This window comes from Serinus canaria, chromosome 5 (assembly GCF_022539315.1).
Source record: "Serinus canaria isolate serCan28SL12 chromosome 5, serCan2020, whole genome shotgun sequence".
Classification (NCBI taxonomy): domain Eukaryota; kingdom Metazoa; phylum Chordata; class Aves; order Passeriformes; family Fringillidae; genus Serinus; species Serinus canaria.
This window is the reverse complement of record NC_066319.1, coordinates 12,372,728-12,399,820: the sequence shown is the minus strand read 5'-3', so window position 1 is coordinate 12,399,820 and position 27,093 is coordinate 12,372,728. Positions and strand designations below refer to the sequence as shown.

General features: G+C 38.0%; 1 protein-coding gene across 1 annotated transcript in view; it reads right to left on the bottom strand.

Moving 5' to 3' along the window:
* Positions 1-8,797: 8,797 nt before the first annotated feature.
* Positions 8,798-27,093, bottom strand: part of INSC (INSC spindle orientation adaptor protein) — a 120,074-nt gene continuing 101,778 nt past the window's right edge. Inside the window, exons 8-13 of the mRNA XM_050974722.1 lie at positions 26,369-26,540; positions 24,037-24,215; positions 13,186-13,252; positions 11,430-11,585; positions 10,719-10,795; positions 8,798-9,366 (exon numbers count right to left, since the gene is read on the bottom strand). Coding sequence (XP_050830679.1) covers positions 9,238-9,366; positions 10,719-10,795; positions 11,430-11,585; positions 13,186-13,252; positions 24,037-24,215; positions 26,369-26,540 — 780 coding nt within the window. The 3' untranslated portion in view covers positions 8,798-9,237. The remainder of the gene's footprint in view (positions 9,367-10,718; positions 10,796-11,429; positions 11,586-13,185; positions 13,253-24,036; positions 24,216-26,368; positions 26,541-27,093) is intronic.

Genomic DNA, 27,093 nt, shown 5'->3' with positions numbered 1-27,093 from the left:
CATGCTTCACTTCACCTCATTTTCATGGCTACATTTTTTTTCCACTCCTACTGGGAGCCTGGAGTTCTGACATGGTGGAAGAAGGGCTCATGCTTCTGGTCAGTTGCATCCAGACACACATTCCCAGTCCTTTCCCTTCTTCTTTGCACACTCAGTCTCTAGGGAAGAAAATATCTTTAAATTAACATCAGATGAAACTCAATTCCAGATAAAATCTGCATCTTTGAGAAACAACATCAATGGATATTCATTTGCTTACACTGACCTTGACTCCTCACATCTGACAATTAATGCATTTTCTTAATTCTTAATTAATAAATAAATTATTATTATTTAAAATTTAATTATTAAATGAAACTAATACATTAATAAATCCCTTTATATTTCTCTGCATCATGAAACAAAACCAAAAATAATTTACTCTGCTCTTTAAAAAGCAACTCAGACCCACAGCACATTGCAATGTGAAAAACCAAATTAAGAAAACCATATTCTGCTACAGAAGAAAATTCTTTAGCCTAAACTTCATTTTCTGAAGGGATTTTAATAATCTTTTTCTTTAGAGACAAATTTTACATTTTCTAAAGGATATTAGAGGACAAAATTAATTCTCAGCAGTTCCCAGGGCAAGAAAATGTTTTGTGTGACTTTTTTTTGTCACTTTAGCAGGTGGCCCCAAGGGAAGCTGACTTTCTGGCTGCATTCACCCCTTAAGACTTGGAAGAGAGGTTGGATGCATAACAGTGTATAATGATCAAGTATTTCTGATGAGTTCAGCAGTGGTTGAAAGATTTCAGAAAGGTTCATTTGCAGGTCTCTAGATTACTTGCTCCCATTCAGATTTCACCCAGATTAAAACAGCCAAACTGACTAAAGACATTCCAGATGTAAGGAAAATTGGTTCTTAAGTATTTTAGGAAGCGAGATAAGATTCAAACGCATCCCTTAGACTTTTTAAAATGTCCTTATTCATGGGATCAGGTCACCAGAACAAGTTAAAAAACCATCAAGCACTTTTTAAGAATATTTAAACCATTATTGTTGCAATTCCTTTCCCACCCAGCTGCAAAGGGGCCTCTAAATTACCCCATTGTCCATGGGATTTGTAGAACAGCAGCCAGAACTAACATGAAACTGAACAATAGCAACACTGTGCTCCTTCTCAGGAAAAAAGAAAAATGCACTCCATGGCAAAACATTGGGCTGCTACATGACAATTGACTCTTTTCAGAAGATTCTCTAATTGCTTTCTAATTTTTAAAGGAACAAGCTTTCCTGTTAAGCATTTGGAATTTTTTCCTTGTTTGAAAATAAGTTAAATTTGGAGAGAGGTTTTTCTTTGCTTGAATTGTTAAAAGCAGTTTATTGACAAGACTATGTAAATGGAGGAGAATAATTTGAGCAACTGTCCCTGATAAAACTGGTTAAGTTTTCCAGAAAATGCTTTAGTAGTACCAAAATAATGCTGTCTATACACAGAAGAAAGGGTATTTTATTAATTATGTGGTGAGCTTGACTGCAGTTTTCTCAGATTTCAGAAAAGCCTGTCATGAGTAAACAAACAGTAAGGAAGATGATTCTTCAGCAGGCAAGTGTTACAAATAAAGCAGAAAGAAAGAGGTATGCAGACAAAATCAGAATTATCCACAAGGCTGCAGCTCTCAGCTGTCAGGATGGGAACAGAGAGAAGTTACCATTCAAGGTTTTTTGAAAAACTAAAGAAGCCCAGAGGGCACTGAGTGAAGGCAGGGGACACCTGAACTCTCCAAATGATGAGGACTTTCAGCAGGATCTTTGCTTTTTCTTGCATTGCATACATTCCCTGCCCCTAGGCCTCCCACACAGAACACACCTGCAGACTGCAGCACAGAACCACCCCAGTGCTGCAAGAAAAACCAAACACTTGGTGTTTGGGCATTTGCTTGGAAAAGCAGCCCCTGGGTGAAACTAGATTTTTTTTTTTTTTTTCTGATAACACTGTCATTTCTGGGCTCAAGGTAAAAAGGGACATTAAAATTTTGTGAAATGTCATGAAAAAAAAATATAAGAACCTCTTTGGTAAAATCTATTGCAGAAGTTTTTTATGGTGTTTTTAATATAAACATTTCTAATTTAAAAAAAAAATCTAACTATTTAAGAAATAATTTTTTCAATAAAAATATATCCACACTTCATTAGTGAAAGACACTACCCTAAAAGTACCTTCAAAATACTTAAAGCCTGAGATCCTGGTGTCAGTTCCACCTCTTTTCCAAAACCATATTTTAATGATTTAATTTTCAGCAGCCTGTTTGATTATTGCTCACAACTGATAGCCCTTAAATCCAAATTAAAACAGCTGTGATATTTTATTGATGCACATAATGAGAAAAGTGAACAAATTAAAAAGGTGATCAAAGGATAAATGAAGAAGGCAGAACTTCCACGGAGTATGAGAAGCAACAAAAGTATGGCCACATGAAAGGGGCTCTCAGATGAGTTTGCAAGCAACAGAAGTGCTGAAATCATTTTCTAGAAATGAAAAAAAAAGTTTGAAATCAGCTGTTTTTAGGGAATGAAAGCTGCAGCTGAACAGGTGTTGGATACAAAAGGCATCTCTAGAACAGCCCTGTCAGATCATTCACTGCCAAAAAGCTCCAAAGACATTTGCACACAAGGAATATCCAAGGGTCTCAAACAACAAGACCATCCTGCTACTGCCAAAGGAATTGGCCTTTGTTTTTAATATTTTTCAAAATAAATTCTCTTTAAGTGGCCTCAAATGCAAGGAACAATTTAGAGACCTCAGTATCACACAAAAGGATGGAAAGGAGCATTCACTCCTGTAGCTTTTAGCCTACATAGGCAAAAGAAACAAAAAATGAGAATGGCAACAACTGATAAACATTAATCTGGTCTTTACAGCAAAATCCAGAAATTCCATCTGAGTGCACTACCCAGCATGTTGGTAACTGTAAGGATGATGCTTTCAAAAAAGAAGAATAGATAATATTTGAAGAGAAATAGTTGTGAGCTGGTGATAACAGTACAAGTTAGGAGACAGGCACAATTTTAGGCAAGATGTCAGACCCAGAGAGTGCCTTGATGCAGATGTAACAGAGCAGTGGGACAGCACCTGCAGATACCTTGTCCAGTTTCACAGATGGTGGGTTTGAGCTCTCAGTGGCTTTCCCCTGTACTGAGCTAATCCTTCAGCTGCCATTGCCTCTGAAGGGCAGCATTAATCTGTTGCCATCAGGGGAAAAGGCCTGGAGGAAATCAGAGAGGAATGCAGCTTTGAACTACCTCACATCTGCACAAGGAAAGCATCTTCCTGACTCAAGAAAGGGCTCCCAACATATGCTAGCTCATTGGCCACAGTCAGCACAGCAGCAGAGACTCCTGTGCAAGGGTTTAGCAATGGTCTTGAGAGTCAGCAACTTCCAAGCCAGCATGGGATCCTTGAGGATAGCCTGGAGCACCTGGAAATAGTCCTCATTTATCTGTGCCTCACCTGTGATGTTGCATTGTTCCAGGCTCTGCCTTGTAATGAAGTGTCCTTTCTTCTTCTTCTTCCAGCTCAGCTGATTATTTTGGGGAAGAGGATGCACTGGGTTTGAGGGGATTTGTGTTTGTGCTCTTGTTTTCTGGTGAGCAGCAGCTTTCCTGGTATGTACATTTCTATTGATGAGCTCAGTGGTGTTTCACACGTTGCCCAGAACAGCTCACTTTGGAGCTCTTACTTAGTGCCTGTTTTCCTTCTCCCTTTTTTTCAAATCCAAGATATTTTTCTGTAATAATAAACCTATAATCTGGCACATTGTCATGAGCTTTATCAATGAGTTGATGCAGCTATTCCTTGTTTTAAAACAGTGGAAAGCAGAATTCATCAGTGAGCACATACCAAACAAGCAAATGATGTCTTTGTCATTTCAAACGAGTCTGATCTTGAAAAAGTTTCTGGTTTGAGGGAAATTGTGTTTGATATGTAAACAGTATCTAAAACCCCAGTTGGAAAAGTGCCTCCCATTTGTTTCCAGACTGAGCCTGGAATTCAGCTCCCCTGATCTGAACTAAGAGTCAGATGCTGAGGTGTTTAGACAGCTCCCTCAAAGAAATCATTATTTCTTTGAGCACCATTTTTCCAGACTTTTCTCTGTGATTTACAGAAAGGACCTCAATTACTTGTCTGGACTATGCTTGCAGAACTGAATTTCTAACAGTTCACAATTCCCCCCTGGATAAAGCACATGAGCATTTCTTCTACTGATAGGATAAACTTTTAAAATCATTGATTTGTGTTAATTGCTGCTCTGAAAAAAAAAAAAAAAAAAAAGTTTTTATTCTTAGTTTCATATTGCAAGATTTTATTTCTATTTATTTGGTGTGTTAGACCTCTACACATCTAACTCTGTAAGGTCCTGGAAACCTTGGGTTACCTCTGGCTTCTCTTTACTTCAGTACAGGCAAACTGACTCATTGAAGTCTGAAAAGGCAGCACCAAATAAGATTCCCCTAGATCATTTGGACCCATAATTATTCTTTTGAGGCAAGTGAAAACATACATGCTTGTTTCTGGATCCTTTTAGATATACTTTCTTGACTTAACATAATCTTTGTCTCACCTGAGGAGCATACAAAATGGACATAAATTGTTAGGTTTATCCTTTCAGAGCTATTCCAAAAAGGAGATTTTTACAAATATGGGGTATTAAATACAAAAAAATCAGACTAAGCAGATCACTTAGAAGACAAGTGCATTATTATATCATGTTCTAAAAGTTGTGAGGAGTGTGGACAAAAGCAGGTTAAAACCCAGAGGTAATCCAGAAAGCTTGAAGAGGGTATCAGCAGTGCTTTGTAGCACAGGTGATCCCAACAGTGATAAGTGAGGCACTGCCTTATACACACCTCCTTCTTCACATCATTTTGGCCTTTTGATCCTTTTGAATTTCTTTCCAAAGCAAAGTAGCAGCATCACCTGCTATTTTTATTTTTTTTTTTGCCCCACTGGGTTTCCATAGTGGGAATCCCAGTTTCTTTGGGTTCTAGCCACACTTCCATTATTAAAAAAAAGAATTCAGCAACTGGCTGTTGAAAATCAAAGAGAAAAACCTTAGATTTTTCAGTGTTTGGTCTGTAGGTCTAGTGGGTTTCTTTTATTTCTCTGATTGTTTATGTGAATTATTTAGCTGAAAACTGATTAATTCATAAACCCTTAGCCAGCAGCTCTGCTTGTAAAAGCACCAGAACATAAACACATAAGCTGATCTCCCGTGCTTTCTCTCAGGCTTTTTGGAGGATGTGTTGGCCCTTCCCCTTGTTGTAAGAACCATAAACACTTCTTTCTGTTCTAGGTGATCCTAATTCCATCTATTTAACAAGGCACTTTTGTTACTTAGTTTCTCAGCAAAAACCTCATCAATATAAAAATTAGCAGGACCAGACCTTGGCATGGAACTCTCTTCTGTTAGATAACTAGCAATTAGACAAATACTCTCCTAAGAGGATGAAATTTGTCACAGCTGGAAAAAGGAACTCAGATCCAAGAGGAAACCAGAAAACAGAGATAAGGGTCTCCACAAAGAACATCAGTGTCTAGAATAAATGATCCTGTGTTTTTCTTGTTCCCAGTTCTTTAGCTTGTCAAGGGCCAAACTTATTCACCCACCTTCCCACCAGTTCTGCACTTCCAACTCCAATTAATAAATTCACTCTGGACCTTTCTTCCAATGCTTAATGCCATCTTCTCTCCCCTCCCCTTAAAAATGAAAGCATTGGTGAATAATTTACATTGTCTAGAGTGCTTCTTTAAATACATTAAATTTAATATAAATTAAAACTGAATATCAAAGAAGATTCCTCAAAATAAAAAAAGCCAAGGCTATTTTGACTGTTCCTTGTTGTTTTCTAAAAGGAGATGATCAACACAAAAATTTGAAACAAGCTATGTAAGAGAACAGAATCAGTCTTGTACAAAGGCAAAACTCTACAAATGAAGTAATCTTTTGGACACTAACAGGCAACCCCAAAAAACAGTTAAGGTATGCAATTTACAAAGACATTATTTTATTCTTTGTAAATACAATTTGAAATTGAAAAGGTCAGACAAGTAAAATTCCACCTAAGTGATTCATGCACGAAGTACACAACAAAAAGAGAATAACCAAACTTTATCCTGTGAATGAAACATCTGGGCCCTGAACATCTGTAAACAGTTTGAAACCAAAGCTGAAATTTGAAGACCTTGTCCAAAGTCGAAGACCTTGTCCAAAGAGTGTAAATCAAAATTACAAAGAATCCTGCAGCTCACTGCATGTCTGTTTAGCATTTCTAATCTCATACAAAACTGAAAATGTTCAGAAGAATTTAAGTGAAACAACAGCATTTCTAACAAGTTTGACATTCATTTTCCAGGAAGATTAAACCAATATCTAACCCACATCAGGCTCTACAGGTCAATGAGTCCTCATAAATGAGGTGGTGGGTGAATGTACCACACACACTCTCCACTCTCACTCTTACCTGTACATGGATATACTTGGATTAAGCCACCACAATACTTATTTTAGTGAAAATTTCTTAATAATAAATATTGTATTTCATACTACATTTGAAAGCAAAAATGTTTCTTCTGGCTCAAACTGTCATTTTTTGTTTGTTTTGTTTAAAAGCTAAAGAGCCACTTTCAAAGCAAACATTTAGAATCAAGAATTCATTCAGAATCCAGAATTCTCATTCAGAAGTAATGAGAAAAATAAAACAATATTTTTAATGACTTATTATTTCCAAGGGAATCAAGTAAAATTAGAGGCAAGTTTATTTTCCCATAAATTTTAACACATACAAAAATAAAGTGCACAGCTCTAGGTGAAAAAATCAAAACCCAAAATGGTTTTGAAGACACTTAGATGACAAGAGGTCTGCTGAAATGGCTCTTTCAAGATATATTTTCTGCTGTAAATATGAGTTCCACCTAAATGTACTCTTCTTCTGTAATATAAACAGCCACATCTGTTACATGAACACTTTTAAATGGAAAATATGGGCCTAGAATTATGGACCCATATTTGCAGATTGAGAGTATCTGTAGTAAATTCAATCAATGTGGGTTCACATTCCTGTATCTGAGAGCAAATTAGATGTTACCCATCTGCCCACTGAATATTTGATTGATCTGTTAGAAATTACATTAAAACATTATGAGCCATGATGGCATTTTCTTAATAGCTCTTTCAGTTCACTATGCATGTGTGGAAAATTTCTTTAAATGAGATTTTAAATTTATCTGCTATGGGATAAACCCTACTCTATCTAGAAATTCCTATCTCTGGTGTTAGCTGAAGCTGACAGAATGAGGCTCTGTACAGAAATTCAGTGTAGAATTTGATGTGTTTTATCAGGGCCTGCCATGCTACCAGAATGATAACAACAGGATTTTATTTTGAATCAGTTTTCTATGAAATTTATTAATTCATTGTTTATACTAAGACATGCACAGCTCACACATGTATTTCTGCTTAGTGAGGAAAGTGTTAAAGTCCATTATTAACACAATATTTTTAAAATTTTACAGTACCATGCATTTTAACAGTCTTGGAAACTTAAGAAACTGTCTCAAAGTAAGCAAAAAAAATCAGAATTCATCTCTGTGCTTGCTAGAACATCTGATCCAACACTTTCCTTTGAATACTGCTCACAACAGAGGTCACTGTATGGTTTGTAAGGTTTTAAAATTCAGTCAAGACAGAGCTGATTATATGGAGAGCTCACAAGAAAGACATTAAGGGAGAGAACTTCTCAAGTCATACAATCAAGGGAGAAAAAAGTAACCACCTTTGTCTCACTGCTTGAAGCAGAGTTCTCACACACAGAAAATGTGGAAGGCAATCCCAGCTTCACAATTTCCTGGTGCTTTTCATCCAAACACCCCATAACACTAAAGAAACATCCATTAATTAAGCTGCTTAATACATCTACAAAGTACAGAAAGGAAGGAATGTGGGGGGGGAGTCTTGGCAGATATCCTAGAACCCTGAAGTTGCTGATCATAAAAGGATCCAGAGCAACGTTTGGAAGACATGAGGAAAAAATTACAACTTTTTTCATAATCTACAGAGTGCTTTGGGAAAAATCAAGGGAAAAACACTACCAAGATATTGCTGGTTGTGTAATTTTCAATAGATGTAGTTTTTCAATGAAAGGGAAAAGAAAGAATTAAGAAGAATGGTCATGAAAAAAAGTTTATTTCAAAAATCACATTTCTTATTTAGGTTATCATCCATTTCTCAACTTCCAGAGCTCCTAACGGTTCCATTTAAGTTTTAAAAATACAGGACTAGTTAGCAAGCCATAAAAATGAAAATTCAAGTTCCAATTAATTAAACTCTTCAGGTTATTTAGTATAGGTGTGAACAACTATTCACAAAAACAGTAGCTTGAATGTTAAAAACATGTCTGGATATCAGCACTTCCAGTTCTTGTAAGGCTTGGAAAGGGCAGAAAATTGTCACTGTGTAATGGTTTTAAATCACAGGTGGAAAATTTTACATTATGAGATAAAACACACACACACACCATCCAAGATTCTTCTAGAATTCTCTGTATTTCTTTAGGAAATTTCAGTCAATGTAAATAAAGAGCTTTCTGTTAGTGTTTATCCTCTGATTGAACACATCTTTGTACAGCCTAAGAATGTATTCAAGCATCATTTGAAGCCAGTATCTGAACATTTTTTGGGGAATTTTCCTCTCAGTTACATAATTCTATTAAAATATAACAGTTAAGAACTGGACTCAGACTGGAACATCCCTTCCATTTCAAAGTATATACTTGCAGCTTTTAGGATTATTTTTCTCCAAATACAGATGAGGCTGAAACATTTATTAAAAAAACTACAAAATGTCCTAACTGTAGAAAAATATCAGTGAAAAAACATCATCAGAAGCATTTAACATCAGAGCAACAAATTCTTGGCTTCATTACCTTAATTCAACTATACTAAACAAAACATTTTGCTAGATGGCAATGATAAGGTATTGTGTGTCTTGGCAGGAGAGTAAATAAAAAATTCTCTTTTCAAACCACAGTAACAAGTCTTCTCATTCTGTGCCTTTGCTCTGACAAACCACATGTTCATGGGTTTAGAATAAATAAGTCATAAATAACAATAGGACTAAACCCAAATGAAATTGTACATGTGTTATCTTACTGTGTACCCATCACCTTCATCATTGTTCAAAGGTTTTTGGCTCCCATTTATACAAAGCTCTCTTCCATATTTGTGCACAGCAGAAAAGAATCCACGAGTCTGGGCTTTACCAGCTGCTGAAAATCTGAATCCTCCAGCCCATCAGGACTCATGACTGCCAGCCTCCTCAGGGCTGCCTAGAAAAACAAAACAGCATCATTGCAATGCAGACTGGCAAAGGTTTCATTTCAGCTTTGGCAGAGCCTTCACTGCAGAATCCATTACAACCATGCCTAAATAAGAGCCAGAACTCAAACTGAGCTCTGCAGGTCTAGGAGTTCTGCTGCCTGGCTAATCTCTCCTCACTGTCTTCATCTCTCAGATGAATCTTCCCTCATTCAATAGCAACTATTTTGGGGCACCTTTCTTTTGGACCTGAGCAGCAGGTCTAAGCACAGTGCAAGCCCTCAGACACCAGTGACAATACCAATCAGAGCTTGAAGCAGCTTATGTCTCAAGGACATTATTTTTGCCACATTCTTATCAAAAAACAACTTCAGGCAATTACTAAAACATCAGGAGAAGCAGAATTTCTGACAAAGGGAGGTAGGTAATGTCTCAAGGAATAGGCATAGATTCAAGGAATGTGCAGCAACAACTTCAGTGAGACAGAAAAATCATAGTCTGGTTTGCTGCCATTGCTCTGTGGTCTCTGCTCTAACCACACAAGATTAACAAGTCTTTTGGCATGTAGGAAGAATAATCACAGCATTTTCTATGCTCACATTTATACTTTCTTGATCCTGAATGAGACCTGCTTGAATGAACAAGCTGCAATAACCGAGCATTACTTTCCCATTTAAAATAACATTAATATCCTAAAGCACTGTCCAACAATACTCTTCAGTCCTCATTCACCAGGGCTTGTGCTCCAGCCCTAGATCACGCATGTCCCCAGGGGCCTCTCACAGAAGGCTCAGTGAAATCAGCCAGCTCTGGCATTTGGCTCACAGCCCATGCAGTGCAGGGATCATTCTTGGAGCAGAGACAGCCTTAAGCTTCTGGTGCCCACTCCTTGCTGGGCACTGCATTGTCTTGGTGACACAAAAAGAACAAAAAATTGGATGGGAGTGGAAGCAAGAAATATCTTTTCCTGGTTTTGGATGCTTTACATAAATATTTTCATATATATGCGTGAGTGCAGGTTAAAGGGCTGCTACCCCCGTGACTCAAGGCTAATTTCAACAAACACAGAACCATCACAGAATGGAATTTAGGAATGAATGAATCCTTAAATTCCAAAGTGTTCCAAGGAAATTTTTTGGTGCCCAGTAATGTGAAGATGAAGCCATTCTTCCTTATAGGCTTAAATCTTCAATCTGAGGATGAATAATTGACACTGTACAGGATTATGCTTAAGAGGAAAAGCAGGAGACCCTGACATGAATTTAAAACATTTCTGCAATTCTTATGCATTTTGAAATCTAAAGGGATGCTTTTTCCTTAATTTTCCAGTACAAGCATGAAAGGAAGACTAAAATGTACATACCAGACATGCCACTAAGACAGAATCACTGTTATTTCTTTCTGTTGGTGATCTGCAAAGTTTAATCAGGCGAGGAATACCTGAGAGCAACAAAATAATGTCAGGAGAAATCATTTAGAAAAAAACCTTCTTATTTTGTTGTATTTTTTAGATGCACCACATTTATCTTTTTTTTAGTAGATATAATCTCTAATGCAAAGATGATATGCAAATACTTAAGGGACCTTCCATGGAGCTATGCAGTTCAGAGCAGTCATAATTAACAGCTGTAAAGAATAAACAAATAAATTGGGTTTACTTGCTGCTGCAGTTTCAGAGTGGAAATTGTGACCTCCGTTTCATCCCTACCAATCCTCCCCCACAGCCTTAAAAAACTCCTGCCCAAAGAACACGTTCCCTCCCATTGGATCCATCCCATCTGGACCTGCTGGGGTCCCAGTTTTCTGTGGCCTGACAGATCCTGCATAAAGGGATGAGGAGGCAGCAGGGTCAGTTGGCACAGCAAGGCACAGCCACGTGCTGAGTGGATGCTGCACCTCAGGCTCCTCTGGGAAACAAGCCAGAGGTTCATTTAGCTCCATCCTCTGGACAGACTCTATAGGGAATATCTCTCACAAACTTCACCAAGTGAGGCTAGAAATTATAAAAACAGCTTCTCCATGACTGGCAGTTGCTGCCTCTTTCAGTGCCACGAAGCAGGAGACACGTCCTTACAGCTGAGTTTTACAGCTGCCTCTGCCACCTCGGGGTCTCGGCTGAGCCGCGCCAGGGTCACCGCAGATTTCTGCTGGACTCGCTCACAGGCTGCAGCTTCTGCTGCATTCCCAGAGGAGGGTTTCTCAAAGAGCATCTCCATTAAAAGCTGAACACCTGAAAGAGTACAAGAGCTGTCGTTATCCACTCTCCAACAAGAATCTCAGTGCAATAAAGGGGAAAGGAGAGCTGGGTTAATACAGACCAGCCACTGCCCGAAAATGGAGAATGCAGAATACATAAATGAAGGCTGAAATTTTGACTTCAGCACCCAGGCACATCTGATCTAGGCATAAGTTTGTCTTCACTAGGAATCTACAGATCTTCTGGAACTAGAAAATGCACTAACTCTTTCCTCCTCTAAAAGTTGGTTTTTTAAATTTCACTAACTTATTTCAGTCAACCAAATGTAATTCCTTATTTGCTTCTAAATTAACCTGAAGGTAATCACTACCTGAAAAACCTGTAGCCATATATTTCAGGTCTCTAAATGAAGTGTCATTCTCAATTGAAGTAATTGGTTTTTGTTTGTTTCCTTACATGCTGTGAAGCAAGCCTTTAAAATTTTCCTTCTCAAACTGCTTAAGGGTATTTTAGAATGAGGAATCCTTTAAGGAAGGAAATGATGGAATTCTGTTTCTTGAATTTACTGTATAACTCTTCACTCCAGAAGAGACAATGTTATCCATTAAAGAGTCTTCATTAATTTACTGTTGCCTGTAGGAGTTGATATGCTTCTTGTAGCACCACAAAAAAAGAAGATGATTTCTCTTTTCTAGATTATTTTAAGTGTAAAGACAATTATGTGCTATTAGACTCCAAACGCTATTAGGCATTCAGATTACATCAGGTAGCATCAGAGGATTTTAACTGTTAGAACATTTGCATAAATAATTCAGAGAATTATCATCAGAACCACACAGCTAGATAATAATCAATCAACATACAAAAAATTCAGAGTTGAGAAGAAGGTACCTAAATTCTCCAGCATTCAAAGACCATTCTCAGAATGTGGCCTCTCACTAGCACCTGTTTGTTATAACATGAGGCAGAGACAAAAAAGATTTTACACACAGGATGAGTGCCAACCCCTCTCAAAAGCCAGGGGGGAAAACGCTTCTTGTGAAATTCCATGGCAGAGTGTATGCACAAATTTTACTTGCTGTCATTGTCCCTGACAATCCACTGCAGCACCCAGCATGAGTTAGGCCCACTTGACCTAGCAAAGCAATGTATGTGAATTTTCACTGTAATTTAATGTTTCCCAACAGAAAAAAAAAAAAAAAAAAAAGGAAAAATAAAAAGGCACCCATCTTACTCTATTGCTTGGCCTTGAATTTGCTGGTAGGTGCATTAATAAGGCATTTACATCTTACCACAATATTACCTGTGTTACCACAATACAAGTTGCTGAAACACTTTTTACTTTTTTACTCCTTTGCTTTGCATCTAGGAGTAGGTTGCACACACAGAACACCAACAATGTGGTCACAAATGCAAAGGTTCCTAAAACAGTGGCAATTTTATTCTGTTTATGTGGAACCATCCTCAGGACTCATTTTGCACCCAGCAGCAACGTGCAATATGCAGCAGAGACAGGATGCAAAATTAAGCTCTATTAGTGAAGCCTTTCTCATGTACCTTGTAAGTACTACATTCCCATCTACTCTGACTCTCCAGAAGGAAATAAAAAATATAATTCAGCTAAAATACACACCATTTCCTTGAATGATTTCTGAAGCACACTGGTCCAACACAGACATGTTTGCCAATATTGTTACCACCTGTTGTTAAAAAGAGAAAGAAATATGAAGTCCAGTCCTACAATGCAGTAATATTAAATATCACTGTGGTTCATAAAATAAATATGGCAGAAACAAGGAAAATATTTGGGAGTGCTGTTATTGCATTGAATCTGTTCAGGTGAAATGCTAGGAAATCCTTGCAAGAGATTTGGAGTTTTGAGCTTTGATTCAAGGGAATATTTAAGGAATATTTTTCAGTTTTGTTGAAGTCAAGAACTGTGCGCATGTCAAGGCACTGTCTCAAAAGTGACTGGCCTTACAGTTCTGTTTATACCTTTCCAGAGGTAAAAACCATGGTTAGGCTTTGTACCAACACATTCTGTGTTGATATGTGCACAAGCACCTTCTGAGATCTAGATTTATAGCATTTCTTATCCCAAATAGCTTTATCTGTTTTTGAGATTAGGTGTAACTCAGCTTGATGAAGCAAGCCACTGACAGAGCCTGAACCCTGTGGTGATGTTGGCTTTCAGTCAGCCATTCCCCATGGATGTCACATACTTTCTCACACATCCTGCAAGACATTCTTCTCTTTCCTTCAAATACTTTGCTTTTTGCATGCAGACACATCCCAATATTAACAGCACATGTGAGATACCAAGTAATAAATGCTAGAGATCTTCAGAACGCAAACCAGAAATAATATTCTTTCTTAAGAGGTTTTAAACTTTCTCTAATCTCATTCAGGAAAACTGACCAGACTCAAAAATAAGGGTCAGTTTTGCAACTGGTTATCACCTTTTAACAGTACAGTGTCACTTGAGAAACCAGCAAACTTCTTAGATGTAAGGAGGCATGAGATCAAATCACCATTCTGATCTCACTTTGCCATTTTAAAAACGAGGATGACTCATTTCCGATGCTGTGACATAAAGGTCTTCCACTTTTGAAGGTGGTGTTACAGTGTCATCTCCCTGAATAAATACACTTACTTAGCATGCAAATGAGTTTCTGAAACTCTACAGAGTGACAGGTAGAAATATGGTAACTCAGTGTATGTCTATGTATTTATTCCATATTAATTATTAACTGTGTTGCAGGCAGAGTGTATATGTTTTCTCATTCTAAATTATATCCCGTTAATGAAAATTGCTTCCTCTGTGCAGAATCTGTACCCCATGTGGCTCTCTAAGCCACAGATGAAGAATTCAATTAACCACAATTTGAATACATGCCAATTATTCCACTGCTTCAAGTTATTTTGTCTAATAAGTATTTTCATACATAAAAATAGTTTGTGTGCATCTTTTGACACCAAAAAATTATTTGAGGTTATAGCTATACTTCCTTCGTGTTGATTACATGGCCCCCATATTTTGCAATATTTATGGACTAGTTTAGAGGGTTTATATGTAACATTCTCCTGAGGGGAGTAAAAAAGACCCTTGTAATCAATGACCATCAAGTTCTACCTATATTATCTTCTAAAACCTTAGTAGGACTCAAAAGGTAGTTAAGCCATAGATTAGCTCACTCCATATGATTAGACCTTTTTTTCCCCAAGAAAATTCATTTTCCAGAACAAAATAGGAAAATGTAAAAATATAATAGGCAAACGGAATAAAGAGTTGGCTTTAAATGCTCTATTTCCCCTAAACTTTCCTATTTTAATGTTCATGCAACTTCCACGAAGATTTCCTCTGTAATACAAACCAAAGTTCAAGGAAGTTTCCTGTTAAGGAGGAACTCTCTAGAGAAAAACACAAACAAATGTAGACTCAATTTGCTTCAGAAAGTAATGCTTCTTGAGCACTGGTATTAATGAAGTCTCATCTCTTTTGGATTTACAGTTGATCAAAAAACATAAATAGATGTTTGCCAGTAGGTTTTCTCCCACTGTAGACTTTTTTTTTTTTTTTTGTATACAAAAGTTTATACTGCAGTCTTTATCTTTGTTTCTCTTCCCATTATCTGGCTCCAAATTTCATAAAGCCTTAGGCAGTTTTAAAAGTAGCTATGAAGTCCTGTTGAATCAGCAAACCAGCTCAGATGTTATGGTGAGACATGGAGCACACAAAGAGATGGAGATAAAAGTGACTGCCTAAGCCTCATTTCATCCTTGAAAATTATTGGAAAAGAATACATAGCAAAACCTCTTTCAGAACTGAAATGACTTTGAAATAATTGAAAGGCTTGAGGATGGAACATGGAATCTCTACTGTTCAACTGCAATTTTTAGTATTAATTTCACTAATTGCTCAAGTAATTGATCCTGTAAAAGAGCACACTCCATAATTACAAAGCATTGGCACCTGACACAATTTATAGTTCTTGCAATTATTTTGGATTCCTAATCCATGCAATGAACTTGTGGTCAACTCAAAGGGTAAGAAAGAAATCCTGCAGACAGGATGCATGAGCTCTGGTCATCTGTCATTGCCTTCCTACCATGGAGAAGGAATGTGCTGAAGCCACACCCCAGTTCTTGACCTGTGGCATTTGTAGATGTGCTGTGAAACAAGTTTTGCCAGGGAATCCAGCATGATTCCCTATCCCATATCTCTGCTAAGCAGACCTGCTTTGGAGGTGGATCTTGACCCATGCATTTCCAAAATCTGTATTTTAGCAGTGCTCTCCAACAGACTGACACAGGCTGGCCCACACTCTTTTCTCTGATCTCCAAATCCATCAGGAATTGCAGGTGCCTCTCCCTGGTGGCTGCAGCTTGTGAACTGGCAGCCCTAAATCTACTGTACTAATGAAGACCACAGAAAAATAGATTAGATCATCAAATAATCAGCATAGAAACATAGAACAGCTTGGGTTGGAAGGGACATTAGAGATCATCTAATTCCAATCTCTATCATAGGTAGAGACACTTCCCACTTGACCAGGCTGCCCAGAGCTCACTCCAGCCTGGCATTGGACACTTCCAGGGATGAGACATCCTCAGCTTTTCTTGGCAACTTGCTCCTGTGCCTTACCACCCTCACAGCAAAGAATTTCTCCCTAACATCTAATCCAAACCTACTCTTGCTCCCTTTGAAGCCATTCCCCTTGTCCTGTCACTCCATGCCCTTGTACAAAGTCCTCCCCGTTCCCTGTTAGCTCCCTCAGGTCCTGGCAGCCCTATGACATTTGTTTGCCATCAGAAGGGAGCTGGATGGATGATTCAGGTCAGTGTCACTGCTAAAAACAACCAGAGGAACAGACCTGCAGGGCTGCTCCTGTGCTCAACACCTGCCTGCTTGCCTGTGCCCTGCACACCTGACCCACGGGGCAGGGCAGAACAGAACGTCAGCAGGGGAATTCTCCGGCCAGCTCATGCTCTAGCACCTCCTGAAGGGGCACCAACTTAGCAACATGCAGAGATTTCACTGGGAGCAGTAGGATTTTTCACAAGAGTGAGAGATTAAGCAGTGCAAACTGAACTTAAAAACTTCAAATTTTAAGTTAAAAATGAACTTTGAAACTTCAGAGCTTAAAAAAAACACACCCAAAATCAAGAAGCTTTGAAGCTTCACCTTTAAATGGTTTGTTGGTGAACTGAGTGCACAGGGATATTTGAGAGGCCCCTTAAATCCCATGGAAAATTTCCCTGTTTAATAAATAAAATTTAAAAATAACAGTGTCATTTCATATTTTTCAAATGTCATTACAGCATCATCTTCTTAAGTCTCGCAGTTACCATGGAAATTATTCTGAAATTTAATTTAAAATCTCTATTTTTATAAGAAAAATAAGTAAACAGATATTAGACACAGATACATCTCTAGTGACAATATCAGACATTATTATAAAATTGGCAGTGTTGATCTTTTTTGGTTATTCTATATATATTTCATAATTTAAAATTTGTTTCTACTCCCACATAGTTTCCTTCCACTCCCTCAGACTTTCACACATATTGAATTTATGAGTGGTGAACCTTTCTTTTAAATTCTGTAGTCTGCTTTGCCCTGAACTTTAGGAATTTCAGTTGTCAAGGGCAATTTAAATTTGAGAAACCACAGTTGATTAAGAACCTTTAAAATATTTTTCTTCAAACAACAGTCACCTTGGAAATTTTTTTTGGCTAAAATATGTAATTAATAACACTACAATAAAACTTTTCTAAACAACTAATGGTGAACAATGATCATCAATCAGTGTACAAAGGTACTCAATCTTTGCTGCAAAAGTAAAAACTAGACACAAATGCTTTGCTATAAAATAAGATACACTGAGAGTGTAAATCTGAAGTTATCAAAGAGATTTAAACTTAAAGAACACTTAGGAAACAGAAGGCTGCTCTGAAAACTTTCCTTTAGTGGGAGATTTAGGAAAGTTCTTCCCTTTATTGTGAAATGAACTCCCAAGGAAGAAAGATGCCAAAGGATTTGGAGGATGAAAGCACACATTTTAGCCTGCTAAAGGGCCAATATTTCCCACAATTGAGGGTCCCCTACCTCATTTGTGGGAGGGGGAAGTGTCTACAGATGTGGAGGGTGGGGTGCTAAAATACCTTTATTGATAATAAAGGCCCACTGCTCAGGAGGCTGTTATCAACAGTCCCAACATAAAAAGAAAGACACAAGCTCAAAATAAGAATTAGCAAGTAATTTAATAGAGTGGCAAAGCAGATCAATAGAGAACTGCTAATTCTCTTAGTTAATTACTCCTTTAAGGCTGATTCACTGCTAAGCAATATTAATTTTTGTACATATTATAAAAGCATTTTGTAATTCATTCGAATAAAGGAGATAAGCATTTGTGTGCCTGCAAAGTTCCAGATGGCCATCTTCAGAAAAAAAGTGGCACCTGAACACTGCTCAGGAGCAAGAGAGAGTCTCTGTTTCTGAAGGTGAGTTAAAATCATCTCAACACCACAATTCAAGATCCATCCACAGGGAGACAGCAAAAGAGTGCATTTAGCAGGCATCAAGAACAGGCACCACAGCAAGGTGAGGCAGAAAAAGCCTGTCATGATGTTATCTATCAGGAGAAAAAAACTTCAGTGAGAAATCTCCGGATGTTCTCTCTGGGACATTATAATGCTTGAAAACAGAAAATAACTCCAATGGCTTCTGACAGCCATTTTTGTGATTGGGAGCTTAGTTTTTCTTCCTGAAAACAGACAATAAATACAGCCAGATGAGCAGAAGAAGCTAACATCCCCCCAAAATAATAACAGTGGCTGGAGACAGGATCTGCTTGCAAAGTCTGGGTTTATTCTGAGACTGTGCCAGGGAAATGTATTTTTGGCATGCTGAGGCAGAGCAACAGAGACTAAAGCTGTAGGAAACTTACATTTTGGAATGAAGGAAGTATTTACTACATTTTTATTTATGTTTCTTCCTCTTGCTGACTAATGTAGATAAGGAATAGGCAGAAGAGGCAGGTTCTCCCATTATTTGTTAGAAAGCAGCACACAGGACATGCCCCCTGTATGGGTCACACTGAGAAAATGCACATCCCATAAACCAGGGCACATCACAATGATCCATCTAGTGGCCACAGTTTTCTGTCCTTCAGGTTAAAACCTGGGGAGGAAAGAATCTCCCAGACTTCCTTCAAGGCACTGAAAAGCTTCTTGTGTTTTTCAAGCAGCCAAAGGCACCTAAGAGCTCTGATCTCCCCAGAGCAGAGCACACATGAGCCCTTCAACACAATTTAGTTTTTCAGCTGAGTTGTGATTTTATTCTTCCAACTGAACCCCTTGCTTTGCAAGTGGGAGCACACTGTCTTATCCTGCACAGAATCTAAAATATGAGAGGCAGAATTGTAACTAAGCAGGAATTTTGTCCCAAAAATCTTAGTTTTTAAGACAGTTATTTTTGAACCCCTAAAATATAACAATCTATAACCTTGACCATATAATGCCAGTTGGTATTCTTATTTATTTATGCTGGTCACATGTGCATGAAAACACAGAGATAAGCAGTTAAAAAGAAAAATAAAAGACATCAGGAAAATTATTACAGTCTTACATAGGAAACTAACTGTAATATCATTAATATAATGGTGTGGTTAAAATTCAGAGAGATGGGTGATTTTGGCCTAATTTTCATTTTTGCATCTGTTACTAGCAGTCATGTTTCTTTCTTGGTTTCTTAAGCTTTTTAAAATAGCTTAATTTTTTCATTTACCAGTTCTCTTCCTAGCTATATTAGTTGAAGTCATGTTTTCTCAGTGTGATCTAGTCAGTACTGGAAAGGATCCCACAGTTTTAATGCACAGTTTTCCATCCACAGGGCACAGTCAGGCCTCTCAGAGGGAAGGGAATTCCAACCACATATCTAGTGATCATGGTATGAATGTCAGAGCTGGATATTAACAGAGACCTGTGCAAGAAAACAGTGCTGATACCCTTTTATGAACTTGCCCACATGTAAAGGCTTTGTTAATAAACTCCCCAGTATTCAAGAAATTTAGATTGAGAAGCAGTACTGCAAGTTTCTTTCATACAGACAGGGATTTTCAAAGGAAATCTGAAAGAACTGTTCATGCTCTTCTCATTAAAAACATTATTCTCAAAGTCTTTCACTGGGGATTCAGCAACATTTAGAAATCAAAACTTCTTTATATTATAGTAACATCTGTCTCTAATCTCCTTTTGACACTACAATCTTCATTTAAGGAGGGGAAAAAAGGGAGGAAGGACAGTGAAAATAAACACAAATGCCTGATAAGGAAAAAAAGGTGAAGAGCAGAGAAAATAATGTGGAACCTAGAGGAAGAATGGTATTAAGGACTTAGAATCTTAAATGACACAGAAGGTGTCAGTGTCTAAACCAGCAGCATCTCCCAAATACAGAGAAGACAGGAAAAGTTTTATTAGAAAAAACAAAAGCAGCAATCATTTCCAATTTTTCCTTCCAGCTTAAGAGCCTTTCTCCACCAAACTGTTGTGAAACATAATTCACTGATTTGATACCTAGGAATGACCACTTTAAAATGGATGTGTTCACTGCACATTAATTCTTTGTCTGCCTGAGTAAGAGAAGCTCAGAAGGTGTTGGCTATACCTCCACAGCTTCACAGGTAAGGTGAGAACACAAACAGCACTGAAAAGACAAGTGGGAATGCAGAGAGAAAAACTTATTATACATAAACACACTGTGCCCAAACATACATATTTCATGTTTTCCTATGCAGAGTCTAAGATGATGGCTCAAGTCAAGAAGATCCCAGTTGATTAAGGGTTTAGCTAAACCCCTCTGCTGACAAGATCTCAAACTCCATTAAGACTGCAGACACTACACTGCTGAATTTAGGCATAAACCCTTCTGAAAGGATATTTTGATTTTTTTCTGAAGTAAAATATCTGCTCTTCAGAGAACAACTATCTGCAGAAAGAAGCAGAACATGGGACCTTCATATCCATTTTGATCTAACACTGGGGAATAAGGAATCTGGAAAATAGTGGTTTATGACTGTTCTTATACAATGTATTTTGCTACAAAATTAAGGAATCTCAGTATAATGTTGCTGGCTACAAAAACTGTCACATGCTTCTGTAAAATGGGCAATGATGATCTTGTTTATCAGTAAGTCCAGCTCTCAGTTCCAGATTTCTTTCCTGACCTAATCTAACACTGCCTGGGAAATGAAAGAAGGAGGAGATTGGTTTTTGGATAGCAAAGTTAGGAAAGGTTTTTTTTTAGTTTAGTTTTTTTTTTAAGGTGTTTTTCTTTTATCATCTGGACAAAAAAACTTTCCAGAAGTCAAAAGGCAAAACAATTTTAAAGGTGCTTGAGCAGTAAAATATTTTTTGCAGCCAGTACACAATCTAGATCCAAATCCTGGGCAGAATGTTATTTATTTGTACCATCACAGAGGGTGACAACTAATAATAATTTTATGTCCTGTATAGAAGGACATAGTGTGAATTTAAAATGAGATAAAATGGCACAAAAGAAAAACAAATTTCAGTGTCCCTTCCCAGGATTTCAGCTGTCTTCCTCTCAGGTCTGGCTTATAGTAAAGCACACCTCATTCTAGCAGAAAAGAATTTTCTTAAATCAGCATTAATACTAAAGTAGTAATATACTTAGAAATATTAGGTAGTTTTCCATAAGTAGTTGTGCTACTTAAATTAAATATTGTATGAAAAACAGAGCATTTAAGTTTGAGGGGTCCTTTATACAATTTTATAAAATTCTGACCACATTTTGTATCAGCTATGTAACTTCTTACTTTGTTTAATCATTTCAACATTTAGTATAACTTATTTCCAAATCATCTTTCTCACTGACCAGGATGACTTAGTCATTCAGGATGGACATCAGTGCATGAAAATATATTTCATATTGGCTCCATAATCCAAAATAAAAATCAAAAAAATTTCAAACCTACCCATCTTTAATGTACATTTCCCTAGGCAAATGTCTACTGCCTGGGGCATAATATTATAGATACTGGGGAAAGATTCTGACTGCATGACTTACCTTAAAGGATTTCCTGTCAAAAGCCAAAATCACAATTGATGATACCATTATCAAATATAGCATTGTGGTGCTGTTTTTCTTTTTAGCTGAGTGTATTTTCCTCATTGCAATGACAGGCACAGAGCAAATTAAAAGGCAAACTATTCCATGAGACTGCTGCAATTGGCAGACACCATCCAAATACAAGACAGAAGAAGCAAGGGGAGCAATTCAAACACACTTGTTCAGGAATTTGAAGGAAGACTTCTCTCAAGGCTTTGGCATTACCAAAACTGCTTGACTGGCAGCTCTTAAAGACAAGATGAGCAGCACTCAGAATCCACCTGGACATTCAGTGCTGAATAAAAGCCCCCAAGGGAGGATTTTATAGTTCCCATTGCTGCAGGAGCCAAGGAGTGAGCTCAGAATCTCCCTGCAGCACAACACAGAGAGCACCACCCTTGCTGCTCTAGGCTCTTGTTCTGAGAAGGAAGGTGAGGTGCTCTGGGGGATGAGATCTCAGCTCTTGGATGGAAGCCATTCAGTTTGCACATCTAGCTAGGGAGATGAGCTTGCAGCTTGCAAGCTGCAAAAGGCCTGGAAGTAGCCTGTCACCTAAAAAAAGTCATACGTATTCCTTTCAACATCTACCTTCCTCAAAAAGAGAAGGGGCTTGCTCTGCTACCCACAGAGCAAACTGCAAACTCACTGACAGCAGAATTCAGATGAGGACAGAAAAAGATAAGGAAATCAAAACTATGAGAGCATGCAGGAGGAATTTTAAAAAAAGTCTGTGAAGGATTGTACATATGTAATAGTACACAGCCATGACAGCACCACAACTGATACCTCTGACTTTGCCCAAAGAGCACTACAGTAATATGGCTTCATTTTATCTTCTATACACAGACCTGAGCTGTAAAACTACTAAGTGCCATTAATAGAAGCTAAAGCAGCCCTAGTCATCCCTTTAGAATACCAATTATCAGTTTCTAAGGTCCACTGTGCCCTCATTTCCAAGGCCTGGCTGCTGGTTAAGGATGAGCAAAGTCTTCTGTGGCAGTGCAGATCCTAAATCTTCCATAACTCATCTTTTGTAATCTAAATCTACCATAAGTCATTTTTTGGCTCCTTCAGAGCTGTGAAAGGGAAGGTTGTGAGGCCTGAATGGTGGACTTTATATTCCAGTCCCAAGGTCTCCTGGACAGAAGTAGGTGGAGTTTGCTGACTACCAGGCTCCATCCCTCAGCAGCCACTACTGAACCCTCAGGCCTCGTACACAGCACTGCAGAGGCAAAATTAATCACTGAGACACCAAAAAAGCAGTGCCTCTGCACCACCCCAATGCATTGGAGGGCCTGAGAGGAGCAAAAGAATTCCCCCTGATTTCATCTGTGCATCAGCATAGATCTTTACTAAAATAAATTTAAAATACTGGTGAGAAGGAAAGGGAAAAGCAAAAGTACATTAGCAGTATTTGCCAATAAAAATCTGCAAGCCATCTACCAGGCAGACAGGACTTGGTCCAAAGCCCACCAACGTCAGTGGGCTGGGGATCAGGTCCTTACTCAGCTTTTGGAGCTAATTCATCTATGAAATGACAAACTCTATATTTAGGCTCCATAGTTATCTTTGCCTCAGAGCTCTGTCCAGTCAAGTTTTGAATCCCTCCAAAGACAGAGATCCTATACCCTGTCTAGATTTCTGTGTCACTATTGGGCCTAATTCATGATGAAAGAATAAATTCTGCTATTTTAGCTATATGGAACTGCAACTTTTTTGTTTTTTGCTTTTTTTTTTTTTTACTTTTCAAAAATCACATTAAAGCTGTCACATTTTATAATGCTTATTTAAATAACTAAATAAATAAATAAATAAAAACCAAAACTGTCACCGACATGTTTTATGAAAAATCCTTTCCTTAGGATTTTTCCCCTCCTGAGAAGCTGAGAGGCCTCAGGAACAAACTGTAAACAATTCTTATCTGCTGCTGTGGAATGCAACAGGGGGAATCTGGGATTGGTCTCATCAGGCTGTTTCCAATTACGGGCCAATCACAGATCACCTGTCCGGCCGGTCTCGGTCAGCGACAAGCATTTGTTATTCATTCCTTTTCTATTCTTAGCTTAGCCTTGTAGTGAAATCCTTTCCTCTATTCTTTTAGTATAGTTTTAATATATTATCTATCATATAATAATAAATCAAGCCTTCTGATACATGGAGTCAACTTTCTCGTCTCTTCCCTCATCCTGGGACCCATGTGAACAAGACCACACAAAACCAAAGAAGGAATTGAGGCAGATAAAGAAAGAGGCAATGTAATGAAAAGAACCAAGAAAGGATTGGCTGTATCAAAACAGACACAGTGCTGAAATCTTTTGGCTTTTACACAGACATGACAGAGAAATTCCTCACCTGATCCCGGGAATATGGAGTATCCACTATGCCTTTGTCTGAGCACGCTGCCAGGAGGATCTTTGTTGCATTTAACTGGAGCAATATTTCACAAGCCATGGTGTCAAAGAAAGTGATATTGGCAAGAGCTGCTGAAGCCAGCAGGAAAACTTCACCTGATGAGGCTTCTTGGCACAGTTCTAGGAGTGCAGAAAATAAGCTGAATTAAAGTCATTCCTTCAATGCAGCATTTAAAGGCAATATTTAGGCATCTGCTGCTTGCAATAGTGATCTTATTAGCCAATATCAAGTTCATAAACATGGACATAAGAAAAGGAAAAAATATAAACTTAATTTTGTCAGTTATGTAACATCATATAGGGGTTTAGGGTGGAAAAGACTTCTAAGATCATCAGCTCCAACCAAACCCATCTCTGCCAAGTCCAACACTAAACCATGGACCAAGTGCCACATCCACACAGCTTTTAAATACCTCCAGGGATGGTAACTCAACCACTTCCCTGGGCAGAGTTTTCCAGCATTTAACAACTCTCTCCATGAAGTAATATTTTCCTAATACCCAATCTAAAACTCCCCTGGCACAACTTGAGGCCATTTACTATCACCTGTTACTTGGAGGAGACCAACTCCCACCTCACTAGAGCCCCTGATGAACAATATGCTCTACCTGGTATACTGTTCTCCTGGGAATATTTCACTGCATGTTGTTCAAAATAAAGCTGGATATAACTAAATAAAATTAAATACAGGAGGCAGAAAGCTAAAAGTAAATGATCCATATGAGAATAATTCCATCCTCTTCTTTAGAATAAGGCACATGTTGCTTATCTCTAAATCTAATTCACTGTAGTCAAAAATCATCCTGCATATTTTTCAACTTCAACAAGAAGTGCTGAAGAGACAGCTACCTTTTAATCCCTTGTACATATGTACTTTAACTAAGATGTGAATTACCTGGTAATGGGATTTCTGCATGGTTTAAAAATTAAACATATTACAGTAATTCAATTACTGAGTTATAAATATTCCAAGGAAAGTGGTGTGTGATTACTGAAATGGCTCTTGCAAAGTTATACATGTTCTATTTTTAACACTTACATTTCTTGGGCAGAATAGGTACAGCTAAAATTCCTGTGGAACTTAAAGAGCAACAACTGAGGAATAATCCACCAGCTAATCCATTCTGGATAAACTGTTCAGATTGACTGCAGTTCACTAAAGTAACCCAGAAAATCATCTGAAACAAACCAGGTCAGATACTGCTAGCTACAACAGAACCAAGCTCAGCACAGGGTAATTCCACCCACTGGATTATGGGCAGTACTGGGGCACAAGCTTCTTCATTTGTTGCTGGACATCAGGAATAAATCATTCCCTTGATTTCTGCATCATTAGTTCTGTTTGGACCTATTGAAGAATGCCTAAATACAGCTCAGATAATTCCCAGCCACAGCAGAATCCTCAAGCACACAAACTACTCTTTTCTCCTTCTTTAAGAGGCAAACAAACAAAACAACAACAACAACAAAAAAACTGTATTCAAACTGAAGTTCTGCAGTTTAACTATAACCACTGGGTCCACTAGAAAAAATTCTAAGTGTACTGACCTATTATACATGAGAGATCAAACCAGAAAACCCAAAGAGTACATTCTGACTTGGAGATCTTGGAAGCTGAATTTCTAGACTAGAGAGAAGAGAATGTTTGAATGAAAGCTTCTGGTATTTGAGAGGGAGGGAGAGCACTGCCAGAAATAAGGTATTCCTCTCTTCAGAAAGCAGTGAGAAATTCTAAAGCACCCTCACTGACCAGGTTAAGGAAAGTTTTGCTGCTACCTTTGTCTCACTTTACCATGGATCAGGGGCCTAGACAAAGAAGACAGAGCTTTCATTTTCTTGTAACAATACCCATAGATTATAGGACACTCTCCTTTTCCTCTGAATTATCATACAAATGCAGCTGTAGTGGTGAGCTTGAGTCCATGCAGGTTTGGAAAATACAACAGGCAGAAAGGTTATCAGGTCTCAATATTCCTCTTTCACAGACAAACACCAGACAAAAGGATGCTTTGCTGAGTCCTCCTTGGGGGCTCTTAGGATAGACTTTCACACAGATACTATTTTTACAAATATGCATAAATTCTATTCACATGAGGCTTGGAGTAAAAAAAATATTATGTAATTGCAGAATTCTCTGGTTCAGAATTTAAAATTTTTATTTTCTCTGTTAAGGGAAGGTAATGTTTACCATTATTTAGGGAATATTTCTAATGAAAGACTCATACCCTAACCTGTTATTTTAACTGGACTCAGAAGTCCTGTAGAGAACTTACTGACAAGTGCTGTCACGATTTCTTCCATATTTTCCAGGAAGCTGCTGAGATGCTGAGTGAATGTGAGGTGTGGAGATGTGATCTGGGCAATCACTGCTGCTGCTTCTGCATGGGTGGCTTCAGAATGGCTGGTATCAGTGAGGATGTCAGCCAGGCACAGGATCCCATCCACCTATGGAGAAACAATAGGTAGAAGTTAGAAATACTCTAGGAAGCACTTTTGCAACCAAAGATGGTTTTCTATTTGTCTCTTCTTGGCAGTGACTAAGCTACCCAATTTATTTTCAAAAGTAACTTAAACTTGGTGGCCTTTGTGTCACAGGAAGTTTCAGATCAGCAACTACAAATGAGTTCAGCATATGAGTTTGTTGTCCTGCCAAAAGTCTTGCAGTTCCTTCTCCCCTAACATTTCTGTGAAATCAATTTTGGTCCAACAAAGTCTTCTCTGCCAGACATCTAAAGTTAAATATAAATCCAAAAAAAAAAGCTCTGATAAGCAAATGTTAATTGTTATTGTGCCTCATTTGAGCTCTACTACAAGACTCAAACCTCAATGTGCACTAAGGTCTAAACAGACAAATTATTTTTGCCACTTTTCCCTGAAATTGTCACAAAGCTAACACAGGATCAGAAAGAATACCATTAAGATGACCCAAGCTGCTCCTGATGAGCTTGCACAGTACTTATATTAAAGCCAGGTCCATGCATCCCTTGCATTCTTCAAA